At 46.3% G+C, this 16175-nt stretch overlaps 1 protein-coding gene across 3 annotated transcripts in view; it reads right to left on the bottom strand.

Moving 5' to 3' along the window:
* The window catches only part of ASMTL (acetylserotonin O-methyltransferase like), a 46930-nt gene extending 31049 nt beyond the window's left edge, over positions 1 to 15881 (bottom strand). Inside the window, exons 1-3 of one of the 3 annotated variants that reach the window (XM_075594619.1) lie at positions 15751 to 15881; positions 7378 to 7508; positions 6862 to 6993 (exon numbers count right to left, since the gene is read on the bottom strand). In XM_075594619.1, coding sequence (XP_075450734.1) covers positions 6862 to 6993; positions 7378 to 7470 — 225 coding nt within the window. In that variant the 5' untranslated portion in view covers positions 7471 to 7508; positions 15751 to 15881. Of the gene's footprint in view, positions 1 to 6861; positions 6994 to 7377; positions 7509 to 10648; positions 10722 to 13608; positions 13694 to 15750 lie in introns of those variants that run through there. The other 2 variants (XM_075594620.1, XM_075594618.1) reach the window with 2 other exon arrangements.
* Between the last annotated feature and the right edge of the window lie 294 nt (positions 15882 to 16175).

Genomic DNA, 16175 nt, shown 5'->3' with positions numbered 1-16175 from the left:
CTGTTTGTTCTCCACGTGGTTCGAACAACCGGAAGTGGCGTCCCTCCGGTCGGGTGCCCCGCACAGGAAGTCCCTCCGGGAACCAGCACCTTCAGTTCCCTGCTTCTGATCAGTGCGCCACCGGGGGAAAAAGGATCCAAACTTCTTCTTAGCCTCACACAGCCTGCAGTGTCTCTCAAACAGCAGTGGTAATGTCCGTGGGAAAGTGACACCTCAGTCTTAGCCACGCCCTACGCGTTTCGTCATCTATGATGACTTCATCAGGGGATACCCATTGGATGCCCCTCCATAGTATTTATAACAAGGAAATTTGCATATATTAATGAATCAATTAAGGAGTTGATTACATTACAAAGTTCGGAGGCAACTTCCGGTTGTTCGAACCACGTGGAGTTTAACAACAGATACTTTATCCTGTATCTGTACTTACAGTATATTGAGCCAGAGGAAGGCAAACAAAAAACCCCAAGTGACACATTATCCAAGGGGAAAAATTAATTCCTTCCTGACTCCAAGAATTGGCAATTGTATTTCTCCCTGGATCAACATCCTTCCCATGTCTACTTCTTTATCGTATCCCCTCTTAAACGCCTATTTTCTAATGCAAATAAATCTAATTTAGCTAGCCTCTCCTAATTGAAATACATTTATTATATTAAAATGTATGAATGAGAACGGGACACTAAGTGCCATGACATGGTTACACTCGGAGGGCTGCAGCAATTCAGAGCTGGAGGTTTTGCACCCAGAAGGGGAATCCAAGTGGCATTTAGGAAGAAAACCGAAGCCACCAGAATTGTTTTAAATTTATTTTCTTAATTTATATTTAGTTTGGTGTCACCCCACCGCCCCCGGTCTTTCCAGCACTTGGATCGATGTAAAGCTGCGCAAAGAGCCAGGGCATACAGTGAATATTGTAGTGTGGTCCACTGCAGGGGCTCCATCTGGGCTCCCCCCTCTCTCCGGCTCTCACACACAAACAAACACATTCAAAACACTTTCTGAATGTGGAAAGCTGCAGAGACCTCCAGATAGCAAAATGTGGGAATGAAAGGCACAAAGTTTGATTCGCCGCCCTCCACCTCCTCGGCTGGAGAAGCATGAAGAGACCACTGAGAGCCGTGCCAGCCAAGGAAGAAGCAGCAGCCTGTGCCTGTCTACCTCCCCCACCAGGATCCTCATCTCCTTGCACCAGCTAAGACCTTGTGGTCTAGAGCAGGGGTGCCAAACAAGATTTTTCTGGGGGGGCGCGGGCGGTTGCAGAGGCCCCACGCTCTTCCCCAAGGCATTTAAATTAAATGCCGGGAGATCACGTGAGGCCCCTGCAACTTCACTTACCGGGATTCAGAGGCTTGATGTTGACGCGTCGCCATAGCAACACTGTGCCAAACGACGCAGCGGGGTCATTGACATGATGTCACATGATCCCGCGGCGTCAAAAGAGGTAAAGGGGGTGGGGGCACGAGCATGGAGGGCAGCAGGCAGGGGGGGGGGGGGGAGACGCAGCTCAAATAGTTTGTGCACCCCTGGTCTAGAGGAGTGCAAGCCCCGGGCTGGCGTTCCACCAGTGCAAGAAAAGCAGCAGTGGAGACCCAGCCAGAACATGGCCTCCGCCGGCCGAGGGTAACCAGAAGGGGAAGGAGCAGTGGGGAACTGCAGAGCAGAGCCACCCGACAGCAAATACCAGCGCAGCCATTGTTGCAGTGCACATAACACCCCCCTCCCTGCACATCACCCTCTCCCACCCCTGCACAACACCCTCTCCCCCCCTCCACCTCACATCCCCCCGATCCCTGCATCGCAGATCACGTCCTCTCCTGCACATCGCGCGCCAAACTTCTGGAGTGGGGGCAGGGCCTACACGGGAGGCCACAGCAATAGCGGAGCCTGCTGCAGGGGGGGGGGAAGAAATGTGGAGCCTGACGGCACCGGGACAGCTGGGGCCCGGTCAGAGGTCAGGCCCAACTGTCACCGCCGTCCGAGCCTCCCGGCCCAGGAAATCTGCCCCGGCTCTGAGGGGGGGTGGTTGGTGTGAACGTGTGTCCCCCTTCCTCTGGTACCTGCTCCAGCCTCCGCCTCATGTGCCCGCGGGTATCGCTTGTCACCCGCTGCCAAGCCCCCGGAACATGCATGGTGGCTCCTGCCTGGCGGTGCCCCGCCCCTTCCATGCTCCTATTGGATGAGCCCTCAACCACACAAAGCTCCGCCCACCTCAGTTCCTTACCTTGCGCACTCAGGCCGCTCTGTTCTCTGCTCTATTCTTCCTACGCTACGCAGATAGCACAAGGAGAATACGGGTGAGTGACGGCTCGCCTGTGGCTAAAATGCCTCGCCCAAGGTGAGTGCATGTGTGTATAATATATATGTGTAGCCAAGGTATCCCTCAGGGGATTGTCACATGCTGCAGCTTAGCCAATAGGGCGGCTGCAATTAGATAGGAGTATAGCAGCTTCAGAGGCTGCAGTTTACATGTTGCTAGGCAACCAGTGAAGCTGTGAGATGACAGTTAAAACAGTTTTGAAGAGTGACAGTTGGAGCTGGGTTAGGGTGTGTGTGTGTGCAGGGAGCAGTAGCCCCTGGCACTAGGCCTAGTTACCCCCTAAGTCCCAGATAACTATTATCTTTGCCCCAGCTTGTGGTACTTTAGGGATGGGCCTTAAGTAAAGAATCTGCCCCTTTAGCTGTTTGATTAGACCAAGGAAACACTCATCTGCTGCGCTGCCTGATCACTGGGTCTGGTAGCAGAGGAGGACTTCACGGAGGACTCCGCCACGCAGTGACTGCGGCCTGCGGAAGGACCAGCCCCAAGATATAGACGGTACGGTGATCTTATCCACGCTGGAATTCACCCCACGCGTAGGCGGGCGGCACGTCGGATCAGGCGGATCCCATTCTGTTATACTGCGGTACCCGGGTGCCGGAGCCCCGGGCAGGTACCTATAGTAGTGCACTAACACTCACCGGGATAGCGCTATCTCCAACACTTTGGGTGGGGTTGGACATAAGGGACATCAGGGAATTGGTGCCCAGCACCCAGGTACTTTGGGGACACCTATGTTGATATGTGGGTGGTGAACTTCTATACGTATAGTTATGCCTATTACTGTGTGGTACAGAGTACCAAGGTTATTAGTTATAGTAAAACGGTTGCTAACGCTTGCCAGGGGACCAGAAAGGTCAGATCCGATCCACCTAAAGCCATGACCTGCACGGCGCAGACTGAAGAAATCCCCTCTTCTGCTTCCGAGGGCTCCACTCCGCCAAGCACTGGAGAAGCCGTAACCATGTACACTTACGTTCGTGTGGGGCCAGCTGCCATCATATGCATCCTCGCAGAAGGCATATACGCAACCGCGTTATTAGACACTGGGTCTCAAGTGACCATTGTGTATCGCTCGTTCTATGATCAACATCTGAGTCACCTGCCATTGCAAACTGCGGACACCATGAGACTGTGGGCACTCAGTCATGAGGACTACCCCATCGATGGTGTGGTGAAGCTTCGGCTGGCCATACTACAGTTGAATTCTGGTAAGTCCCACCCAATGGACGTGGAGGTGTCGATATGCCCCGAGCCTCAAGAACATCCCAGCGCTCTGATCATCCTAGGAACAAATACCGACGTGGTACATGCAGTATTTCAAGCATACCTAAAAGAGGCCTGTGAACTACACCTATAGGCTCTACCCATCCAACCCAGTATGACGGAAGAAGACTGTCTGAACCTGGATGAAGTAGAATACGGAGACTTATTCAATACTCACGAAGGAGTGACAGTGATTCCACCAGGGGGAGTAGAAGTCATGTACGCGGAATGCGGTTACCCAGAGCGAGACGAAGCCGATCAGCTCTTCTCCTTAGAAAGTGCGCCCGAAGAGGATGCCTATCGCGGCTACCGACTTGTGCCTGAAATCCGAGAGTGGAAGGGCGGAATGCCTATGAACGTCAAGGTATATGTTCACAACATCTTTCCCTATCCCATGCCCTTAGACCAAGGACAACGATTGTGTCGGATATACCCTGTTACCTCTGTTGATATGATGTCCACCCAAGTAGACGATGCAGCACCGCCGGAGCAGCCCACGGAGATGGCCTTTGACTTCGGGGAATCCGCCTTGTCCGCTGCATGGAGGGCTCATTTGACTGCCAAGTTGGAAGAACGAAAGGACGTATTCTCCACAAGTGAAATGGATGTGGGCTGTAGCCGAAACGCCCAACACACTATCCGGCTAAGTGACACCACTCCGTTTCGGGAACGATCCCGTCATATCGCCCCTCGAGATGTGGAGGATGTGAGAGACGTGTTACGAGAGATGGAAGCGGCGGGCATCGTGACCGAATCCCGTAGCCCCTACGCATTGCCGATTGTGGTGGTGCGGAAGAAGAACGGGTCGGTGCGATTGTGTGTCGATTACCGGACCCTGAACAACCATACCATACCTGTTCAGTATACCCTGCCACGAATTGAAGAAATTCTCAATGCGCTATCGGGAAGTCAGTGGTTCAGTGTATTGGACTTGAGGTCTGGATACTACCAGGTGCCTATGAGTGCAGAAGACCAGGAGAAGACGGCTTTCGTATGCCCCCATGGCTTCTACCAATTCACTCGCATGCCCCAAGGCATTTATGGAGCTCCAGCAACTTTCCAGCGGTTGATGGAAAAGACAAATCGGAGAATTGGAATGTCTCGTTTATCTGGATGATATCATTGTCTTTGGCAAGACTTTGGAAGAACATGAGGTATGGCTAATGAAGGTGTTGGATTGACTGGGGCAAGAAGGTCTGAAGTTATCCTTGGATAAATGTTGATTCTGCCATACCTCAGTGACCTACGTGGGACATATAGTATCCGCCGAGGGGATAGCCACGGATCCCGCCAAAATTGAATCGTGATGGAATGGCCAAGACCCGGAAATGTCATGGAGCTACGCTCATTCCTAGAATTCTGCGGATACTACCGCCGTTTTGTAGAAGAGTATTCCAGGAGAACCAAAGTTCTTAACAATCTTCAAGATATACCCAGATCTTTTTACTTCTCCATATTTGCAATCCACAACTTCTTGACATGAATGTTATTGCCACAGATGCCTGCAATTTGCCCCTGCTGTAACCAACAATTTTCCTAACGCACTCGCCATCAGTCTATCCATAGTCCCGAAAAAACGTTACATCATCAACTGGTAGTCGTTTTTCTAATGAACCATGAAATTGCTGCATCAACCTTTGGGGGTTACTCCCAGACTTCCACATATTTTTCTTTGAAAGGATTCATCCTTGTTAATTTTCTAGACATGGAACCTTATCTGGTTGATTTAATTATCTCAACATCCTACCCTTAGGTTTCGTAAAGATTTGTCATTAATTTGTAAAATCTCTTGCACAGCCTTTATAAAAGTGATTCTATGAGATCTAGGTCGAAAGTTGGTGAGTCCACCTGCAAACATTTTCTGCATATCTTGCAAATGTCTGCATCCATCACACAAAATTGTTCCTCCGATTCCTCTGAAAATTAGGCTTGTTGTCTAGGCTAGCGTGACCTTTATTCATCGACTTTGAGAAAGCTGCTTCAATGCCTTGCGTTCGCGTTTCTTTCATCCATGACAGGAAATTGGACATTGGCTCCATTGGATCTTTAGCCGGGTCTCCAAGGCAGTCCTCACAGAACTTTTTATTCTCCAACGCTGGCTTATCACAAACAAAGCAGTACTTGGTTTTCCGTGTAGCTTTTTTCTTAATAGCCAGCTCTGTAAGATGTTCCAGCTCCTTCTTCTGCTGGCTGAATATCTGGAGCACGGACGCAGATGGTAGTAAACTATAGCTCATCTCATACCTAGAAAAATAAAATGGAATACATACAGAAGACTAACCTATATACACAGCCTGGGGCTTACCTGAAACCCTTAGGTACAGCTCCTTTAGAGGAGGCTGCATCTATTCAATATAAACTCTAGGCAGCGTCCCAGCACTTCAAAACAGCAGCATGCAGGCTCTGCAGTGTTCTCGGGAAGCATGGCAGCGTTGAGAGAAGCCGGGCAAACCATTTGACATTTTCCGTGGTTACGTGTCGTGTCACAATGGTACCACTTTACATGTACATCTATGTGTGTATGGCGCGCTTCACCATAACAGGGCAGCAACCTAGGCCGTCAGTGCAACATAGCCCCTTCTGCGCTTGCTCGAACAGTAACTCATTGGAGTGCGATACATCATGGCTTCAGAAGGAGAGAGAGCGAGGCAAGAACTCCCTTGGATCGACTACAGGACGCAGATAGGTAAGCCCAAAACTAGAGAAAAATGACAAAAACAGCCAACCTCAGGCCGTAGGCAAAAAAAAACACATTGGAAGGAGAGGCATGACTACTTATGGTCCTCGTACAAGTAGACTCGTTTCTGTCCAATCTCAGCTATAGGGTGGAACTTTGGTGCTCACTGCCATGTGGAAAACTAGGAAATACACAGTTGTAGATGTGTTTTGTGATAAAAATGTTTGTATGAATTCTAACTGCCCACCCCACAAGACCTCATTCATTTTAAAGAGACGATTATGCTGTTTTGTAAATTGCTCATCAACCCCAAAAAGTAACCACAGCAAAGTAGTAAACTACAAGTCTCTGCAGCAGCAGTTCAAGTGGAAGTGTTTGAGCACTGAAATTCCAAGGAAAACAAACTGGACAGATGAGTACAAAGTAATGAAGTAGTCAAGAAGGTGCAACTGAAAAGGGGACACAAATGAAGTAGTATTTTAGCTACCTTCCTGCCAAGGCTTGGTCTGGAATACAAGATGGAGAATGCATGTAACGAATATTCCAAACAGCACATCTAACATTGAGAAACATCAACAATTCTGCAGATTATACTGACCACGTGCATTCTCCCGGCAACTTCAAGGGCCTTCTGTTTAGCCGTTTCTACTGCGTATTCATAAGGTGCTGAGAAAGAGGACTTCTCAAGAGTTTCCTTAAACCAAGATGGAACCACCTCAAACCGAAGCCCCTAAACAGGTCAAGGTTAAAAACAAATTGATGGAAGTTTTTTCGAGCACACTCAGATCATCGTACAATACCTTTAAAATTCATGTTCACACAACTGTGGCTAAGCTGCAACCAGACATTTAAAAACATTAAACCTGCAATTAAAATATAATTTATCCTTTATCAATGGTTAATTTATTGGGGGTGTTTTTTTTAAATGGCAAGATATATATTACATAACAAACAAAAACATAGAAAGGCTGTCAGCACATCAAGGCAAACCTTAATAAACTGGTTCTACAATCTATCATCTATTAAGAGAACCACGCTTTTAACTTACTTTACAGGTAGTCATGTTCAATCTTTAGCCCATAATACTTTATATGAAAGTTATACAAATACCTACCACATTGGAGAGTATATCCTGTCTTCGAGGAGATCCACTTGCCAACACTACCCTTTTCCCTGCCAGCTTAGAGATGACGGGGTTCAGCAACATCGCTCTTCTGGAATGGAGACTTCTAGATTCTAAACAGCCTATAACACAGAAAGTTTGAGTTTAACACTGATAATTCTTTAACAATTGAGTGATGTGTCCATGGTAATGATGTATGAAACGTTTGCATCCACAAAAATGGCACCATTTGCAAAATACCACGGAGTTCCATACCCACATTTATGTATTAAAGTTAGCCGAAGAAGTCACTGGCTGTGACAAATTGGCTAGAATGAACGTTACGTTTTCAAAGACTATGGTTGAGGTCCACACATTAAGTACCACAGCGCCTTATATTGTATTTGAGAGATGTTACATTAAATAAATATACCACCTGTGGTGCTTTTGAATGCCTCAGACAGGTCTGCAACCCTGCCTTTCCCTATTATCTCTTAGCATACAATGCTTCCACTGCAGCCGAGGATTCTGGGTAAAGACATGCAATTGAGCACAGTGAGTCACTCTTTACTTTTTATCCATTTTAACATGGGCGCCTACAAATTATGCCTGCCGTATTACACAGCTTTTCAGCACAGTACCAGTTTTTTGGGGGGAACGATCATACTACTTCCAGAAAGTTTGGTGCCTCTCCCAAACTAATTAAAACACAAAAAGCAATTTTAAGCCGTTAAAAAAAAATAATAAAAAAAACGTTTACGCATCTTCATGTGGAAATATGAATTAAGAGGGGGGTGGGATTAGCTAGGCGGATTACGGCTTTAAAACTTCTTAAAATAGAGTCCACAGACAGTCACAATTTTTCATGAATGTCAATCTTGTTTAAATTAAGCAACACAACTTTCATTAAACCACTTCGACCATTGGGTTCACAGAACTTGTTTAAAAGAAGGCAGTAAACATTGATTGCTCTGCTGCATGACAGAATGAAGGGGTTAATTTGATACCTGTTTCTGCTCCTTTAACAAGGAAAGTGGGGGGAGACACTGAATATGGGTGAAATTTGTCAGGTCTGTAGTTTGTTAATCAAGATCAGACTTTGATCTGTGCTTTTTGAACAGTTTGTTTGCATAGCCAAAAACACCAGTCTTTTTTTATGGCATGAAAATATTATCTAACAGCAATTCAAAAATTCAAGGCTTTAAAATCGCTTTTAAAATGTGCACATCACCGTACAAAACATTTTACAACAATATTGGTCAAAAAAATGAAGCTTGCTAAAAACCACACCGACAAATCCGAATCCTTCCTACTACCAAACATGCTTTTTAACAAGAAATCTCTAAGGAGCATTCATTGTATTATTTATTTGCTGGCTTAAATGATCCAGGTAGGTGCAATACTGTGCTTCTAATAGAAAATGCCTTTATCCAAAGATATACAACTATGTCAGGAAATACAAAATTGGTACATAAAACCACATGGCTGGGGAGCGCCCCTGTTGCCCAAGCGATCTGTGTACTCTGATGGGGAGGCGTGGTCGTGACGTCACCAGGCTGGTTTGCCCTCATTGGATGAACCGCTCACGTGACGCGGCCATGACACAGCCGGCATGTGAAAAAACTACATTCTGCCGGGCGCACTATGGCTGGCCTGATAGAGGCGCTATACGTTGTTCACGCCACACACACTATAATCGCGGCCTAAGACCCACGGCGGAACTTCATGAAAGTGTCAGGATGTCGTAGCTGAAGGTCTTCTGAAGCAGGAATAGCACGTGGGAGACTGCTACTTTATAATACAGATTTACATTTAATATGGATTCCCCCTCCCCCCTCTATTTCAACAGTGCCACCAATTCAACTACCACTGGAAACTAATACCCGTTTATTTTGGCCAAAATAGGTTAGGACTGTGGAATTGACCAATTCACAGAGCTATATTTTAATAGCTTTACAAATTGAGGCTCAAAGGCAGGCATGCAAAAATGCACATTATGATGTTCAGTATAAACTTTCACCTAACAAAAAGAAAAAAAACAGCACCTGTTCAAATTATGCAGTGATCGGGATTATGCTTGAAGGTTGTTTTTAGAAATGTACAATTGAAGAGAGAATAAATGTTTTTCATATTTCTTAAATAAAAAAAATAAAATTAAAAAAAACAGAATATACAGTAGGAAGATTTTTGATAATGTGATAAAGACAGACATGGACATGAAAATCTGATCAAAAATACACAATGGGCTGGCTTTAATTGGTCTAAATGGATTCCTTTTTTAATATGCACTTTGCCAATGACTCAACACTCATCCCACAATATTGCGTGTAGCAGACACACGAGAACTCATCCTTATAAAACGGGTAAGAATTACGTACCAAGTGTATATCTATTGCATTTTATTTTGACAAATAAATGCGTTGTGAGTGCAATCACATATTGCGAGCAGGCACTGAATGTGGGAAACTGATGTGCAGAGGGTTCTGCTTCCATTTGGATAGGCTGACCTCTCCAAATCTGCCCCAAGAAAATTAGCAAGTGTCTATGAACATACCTGGTATGTCATATGGGCACTTACTGTAAAGGTTAAGGACTGTACACCAAAAGTTCAGGTTGTAATACCCTGTATTTATTGCAAGACCTACTGAAGGTGGCATCCCAGAAAGGAATATAGCGGACTCTGTATTAAGGCAATCAGGAGGGGGGGGAGGGGGAAGGGGTAAAACAACAGCATTGAATGTAATTCAGTCTCCTACATCTGGTGCAGACCGTTAGAAGCCACAAAATCCCACCATTTTCAACTCAGATGTTTGAGGGGAGGAAAAAGTGATGCACAAAAACGCACAATAGAGATCTAAAAAGCAAAATAGAGACGCGTGAGCTCAATAGTTAAAGTATTTTATTTAACCATTTGGGTGCATTGAGACATGGCTACTACGTCATAGGTATTGGCTCTCCCGGGCCCCCAGTGACGTAGAAGCTACATCAAAACAAGTCTGTTCGTTTTATTAGGGGAGCTTGTGGCTTGCAGGGAACGCCGTCTACGCTGATGAGGAACGGAAGAGGGGTGACTTCTTTTCAATTAAGGACTATTCAAGTGACCACGTCACTTGAGTGCCGAAGGAGCCATGGCACTCAATGGGTTAAATATCAATAAAAGCAAATATAGATGCACTCACATTAATATATATATATATATATATATATATATATATATATATATATATATATATATATATATATATATATATATAATTTGGTCTAGAAAGAAAGAATGGCTCACAGAAGTTACCAATCAGCATAAACAAGTCACTTCACAGAGCTTATCTGGCTTGCTCCACTGTCTTATCTGTAGATAGAAGCTCTCTGCTCTTCTCAAAATAGCAGCATACTTCAGTGCAGCTGGATGCCCTCACTGTAGGGTCCTTCAGGAGGGTGACTAGCAGGTGCCTGCACATGTGACCATCAGGAATGATAGGATGCAACAGCTCTATTGAACAGTATATAGCATTCAGTTGCCAAGCAACAGGACCATGCTCTCTAATAGCTACATCCAGTTAAACACTAGGATTCACAAACTGAAAAAAGGAGGATATTTTGTGCATTTGCACATAAGTTAAACGGAACCCTAGACAAATAGCACCCATAAAATAACAGTGATATCTACTTTATATTGCAGAATGGTTTCTGTGTCATTATGCACACCCAAATTATAAGACCTAGAACAACCAAGTAAGACACTGGGTAATGTACCTGGTAGGCTATGTATCTGGCATGTAACATAATACATTTAGCCTGGTGGCAGATAAGGAGAGTAAGATAGCTATAAGGTTTACACAGAAAACAGACAAACAAAGAAAGACGTGAGGAGAAAGTAAGGGCTGGGACCCGCTGCGCCCGGCAGCGCGGGCGGCCGCACGAGCGTTCCCCACCAGCAGAGGAATCCTCCCGAGCCGGTCCCCCCTGGCAGCTGACGTGTCACAGCGTGTAGTGAGCTGTGCAGGCAGGGGGGACCGAGACCGGCTCGGGAGGATTCCCCTGCTGGTGGGGAACGCACGTGTGGCCGCCCGCGCTGCCGGGCGCAGCGGGTCCCAGCCCTTACTTTCTCCTCACGTCTTTCTTTGTGACGCGTCAGCCGCCAGGGGATTCAAGAGAATTGTAATCCCAAGCGGCGACGTGTCACGTGGTGTGGCTGTGAGCCAATCAGATGGGGAGGCTTCGGGGAGCGGGGAGGAGAGGGAAAGCAGCAGCAGCACCAAGGGAGCCCCCCTCCTCCCTCCCACAGACTCTCTCCTCATAGTCTGCAGTGTAAGCAGATTCGGGGGGGGGGAGAAAGGGGGGAAACCCTGGCAATGAGCAGGAGAGGAGGAGGAGGGGAGGCTTCGGGGAGCAGGGAGGCTGCGGGGAGCGGGACACATGTATTTACTACTGCCTGTCCTCACACTCATTTACATGCAGGGCCTGGGGGACGGGGCCCGGCTTCAGGGCAAACTGAGGGGGGAGTGGGGGGGCGGTGGACGGGACGGGACTTTACAGCATCCGATTAAACTGGAGATATGTCAATGTTATATTCCACTCCAGCACACGGACACACGTCATGGCCGCGCCCCCCTCGTCATGGCCCCGCCTACCCGACCCGTTTGGTCACGCCCCCCCGCTCCGAAAAAAGTTTCCTGCAGACCGCAGAACGCGGTGCAGTGAGTTGCACGCGCCGCCGGCAATCAAGACAGCCGTGCGAACGCGTGCAACGGGGCCTTAGCCTAAGAATGCTGGAGGGGAGAGGCGGAAAGAATTGGGGACATCATAAGGTATTAAAGGCAAGTAATGAGAAGAAGAGAGATGAGGAGAGATGATATGAAAACCTCCAGAATACCAAGAAGGTAATGGATAGGAATTGCAACAAATACTATTTGTTTGTATCCCGTTTAACCACAGCTGCAATTAAGAAACAGCAAGTGTCTCGATACACAGATTGCTCGTGGTGACGGGATGACGTAATATGTCTCAGCATACGGGTCCCTACGCGTTTCGTCACTGCATGTGCCTTCGTCAGGGGTTAAGGTATCAGACTAGCCGTGAACCTTTTAAAGCCTGTAATGGTTCTTCGAATCAACTGTACTTAATTGTATCTACTGCGCAACCAATACTGAGCAGTGCAAATGGAAAAAACCCTCAAATAATAATATGTAAACATGATTAAAACAAACATCAAAACTGTATAGGTACATAAATACATAAAGCATTGAACAAGGGCTAACTTAAACAGAAAGCAGAACTTAAAACCATAATTGTGTTAAGAGATCAAGATAAAATACATAAATAAATATTGCCACTAACTACTGTTAAAAACATCAGAAAATAAATGGAAAATAATATCAATAAATTAAAGAATGAATTACAAAGGAAAATATATGTCAACATTAAACATGCATAACAATAACATATTGGCAATATAATTGTTAAAAAATGCCACCACATATGGCACTAGCAAGACAGGACTGGAAAATATAGGCTAAAATATATAATAAAGGACCATATCATAGATGAAACCATCCATGGGATTATACACCATAAGGGAAAAAATGGGGGCAACGGGGAGGGGAATAGGAAATGGAAAGGGAGGGGATGGATAGGATAAAACAGGATCGAAAGGGAACACTTCAGGAAAACTGATATATAGATAGAGATATATTAGTTTTGAAGCAAAAGGTGGCACTGTGTGCTCATTTGCATATCATTTCCCAGAATCCGTTGCTGCAGTAGAAGTGCTGTGTGATAATGGTGAAAGGCAGGGTTGCAGACCTGTCTAAGACATGCAAATGAGCATACAGTAATATTTCCATTTGATATATATCACTTTACAAAAAAAACATAGCTCACATTGTGGCAAGTGCACGCATCATAGAAAATGTATATTAAAATAAAAACCTTCACAAAAATCTATTGACCAGGGAAGGAGAGAGCACAGGACATAAATGAAAAAAAAATATTTGAGACATATCCAAGGGTTTGAGCCAACTATGGTCCCTTTATCAGCACATTGACTCATTTAATACCACCTTTTTTCCACTGGAGTGCCTGTCCGTCTGTATATTTTTATGTATACATGTATAAACACATACATAAAATGGCCACACTCACTGAAAGGTAGGGCCCTAAGGGTCAGTTTGTGCACTGTAGCAAAAAAAATAGCAAAAATAAATAAAAGCTTTTATCCCAAAAATGTACAATAAATAAAAATACCACATGGTGCCACGTCTCAGACAGGTCTGCAACCCTGTATTTCCCCCTTATCTCTCAGCAACCAATGCTTCCACTGCAGCCGGGCATTCTGGGTAATGACATGAAAATGAGCACAGCGTCACTCTTTACTTCTCATCCATTTTAACATGGATCCCTATAAGGCTGCGTCCATACTCCGCGAACAAAAGGCCCTGCCTCTATGAGGCAGGACATAGAGCGCACGGCCACGCGCACAATGAAGCGCAACTGTTTTTTCGCAAGACAAACAATTTTGTTTTTGTTGTACGATGGCTAGGTCACGTGGGCGGTACAGCCAATGAGGGCGAACCGCTCACGTGACATCACAGCAACACCACCTCCACGCCTCCCCATCACTGTGGCTCACAGGCGACAGATCGTTCGGCTGACCATGTGCTCCTTCGTGCGTGCACACCTACTATATCCGCGGCCTAAGCTTATGCCTGCCATATTACTCAGCTTTTCAGCACAGCCAGAGTTACAGAAGTGCACAGCCAGTAAACCTACTCACAGTTACATCGACCTTATGAGTCTCATCAGTGCTGGCAAGTGCTGAAGATGGCAAGTGCTGAAGATGGCAAGTGCTGAAGATGGCAAGTGCTGAAGATGGCAAGTGCTGAAGAAGATGGCAAGTGCTGAAGAAGATGGCAAGTGCTGAAGAAGATGGCAAGTGCTGAAGATGGCAAGTGCTGAAGATGGCAAGTGCTGAAGATGGCAAGTGCTGAAGAAGATGGCAAGTGCTGAAGAAGATGGCAAGTGCTGAAGATGGCAAGTGCTGAAGATGGCAAGTGCTGAAGATGGCAAGTGCTGAAGATGGCAAGTGCTGAAGAAGATGGCAAGTGCTGAAGAAGATGGCAAGTGCTGAAGAAGATGGCAAGTGCTGAAGATGGCAAGTGCTGAAGATGGCAAGTGCTGAAGATGGCAAGTGCTGAAGAAGATGGCAAGTGCTGAAGAAGATGGCAAGTGCTGAAGATGGCAAGTGCTGAAGAAGATGGCAAGTGCTGAAGATGGCAAGTGCTGAAGATGGCAAGTGCTGAAGAAGATGGCAAGTGCTGAAGAAGATGGCAAGTGCTGAAGAAGATGGCAAGTGCTGAAGAAGATGGCAAGTGCTGAAGAAGATGGCAAGTGCTGAAGAAGATGGCAAGTGCTGAAGATGGTAAGTGCTGAAGAAGATGGCAAGTGCTGAAGATGGCAAGTGCTGAAGATGGCAAGTGCTGAAGAAGATGGCAAGTGCTGAAGAAGATGGCAAGTGCTGAAGATGGCAAGTGCTGAAGAAGATGGCAAGTGCTGAAGATGGCAAGTGCTGAAGATGGCAAGTGCTGAAGATGGCAAGTGCTGAAGAAGATGGCAAGTGCTGAAGAAGATGGCAAGTGCTGAAGAAGATGGCAAGTGCTGAAGATGGCAAGTGCTGAAGAAGATGGCAAGTGCTGAAGAAGATGGCAAGTGCTGAAGAAGATGGCAAGTGCTGAAGAAGATGGCAAGTGCTGAAGATGGCAAGTGCTGAAGAAGATGGCAAGTGCTGAAGATGGCAAGTGCTGAAGATGGCAAGTGCTGAAGATGGCAAGTGCTGAAGAAGATGGCAAGTGCTGAAGAAGATGGCAAGTGCTGAAGAAGATGGCAAGTGCTGAAGAAGATGGCAAGTGCTGAAGAAGATGGCAAGTGCTGAAGAAGATGGCAAGTGCTGAAGATGGTAAGTGGATATAACTACAGTAGACATTCAAAACGTTATGGTGGAAAAAAAGAAGTGAAGAAAAAAAAAAACATCCCAATGATTACCAGAACCCAGTCTGGGTGTTATTCATGTTCTAATAAAGTAATATTTGTACTTTTATTCCTCCTGTGCTGGTAATCATTCTATTTTCACACACACACACACACACACACTCTCTCTCTCTCTCTCTCTCTCTCTCTCTGTTTGTAAAGATTGCTGCCAAAAAAGGAATTATATTATAAAACTGAACCGCTTCTTACTGTTATAACTATTCTTACGGGGTTTTGTCATTTAAAAACATAGGCCCCTTTCACACCTTCTTACAGCACACATTGCTGCTGATATAATGACATGCCCCCGTGCACAGCAGGCAGCTTTGATCACGCGCACGGACTCTCACCGCAGCACTGTACCTGCTCAAGTGATCAGGACCCAGGACACCAAGACCTGACCAGGCTCCGGAAGCCCGCACATGCCGGGGCTGCAGACACGCCCATTTCCAGTTTCATTGGCTCCACGGGGAAGCCCCGCCCATCGCAGTTTCATTGGTTCCACGGGGAAGCCCCGCCCACCGCGTCCAGTCTGACGTCACGTAAACTCCAACCCCCAATGCCCGCGCGTTGATGCAGCCCCTTTCTCCAACTCAACAGAGAACGACATACAGTACGTCCAGACACCGCCCACTTCGGGCTATAACCACGCCCCTGCTGATGGTCCCCGCTGTGTACTATGCCACGTGCTGCCTTTCTCTGCTCCTATTGGTTATGGTCCGCGTCGGTTATAGCCCCGCCCTTGCATCAGGTTTTGTCTTTATTATAGGTGTATTTATACCGCCAGT

This window comes from Ascaphus truei, chromosome 3 (genome assembly GCF_040206685.1).
Source record: "Ascaphus truei isolate aAscTru1 chromosome 3, aAscTru1.hap1, whole genome shotgun sequence".
NCBI classification, from domain to species: domain Eukaryota; kingdom Metazoa; phylum Chordata; class Amphibia; order Anura; family Ascaphidae; genus Ascaphus; species Ascaphus truei.
The sequence above is the reverse complement of the archived record's forward strand: the minus strand, read 5'-3'. Positions and strand labels throughout refer to the sequence as shown.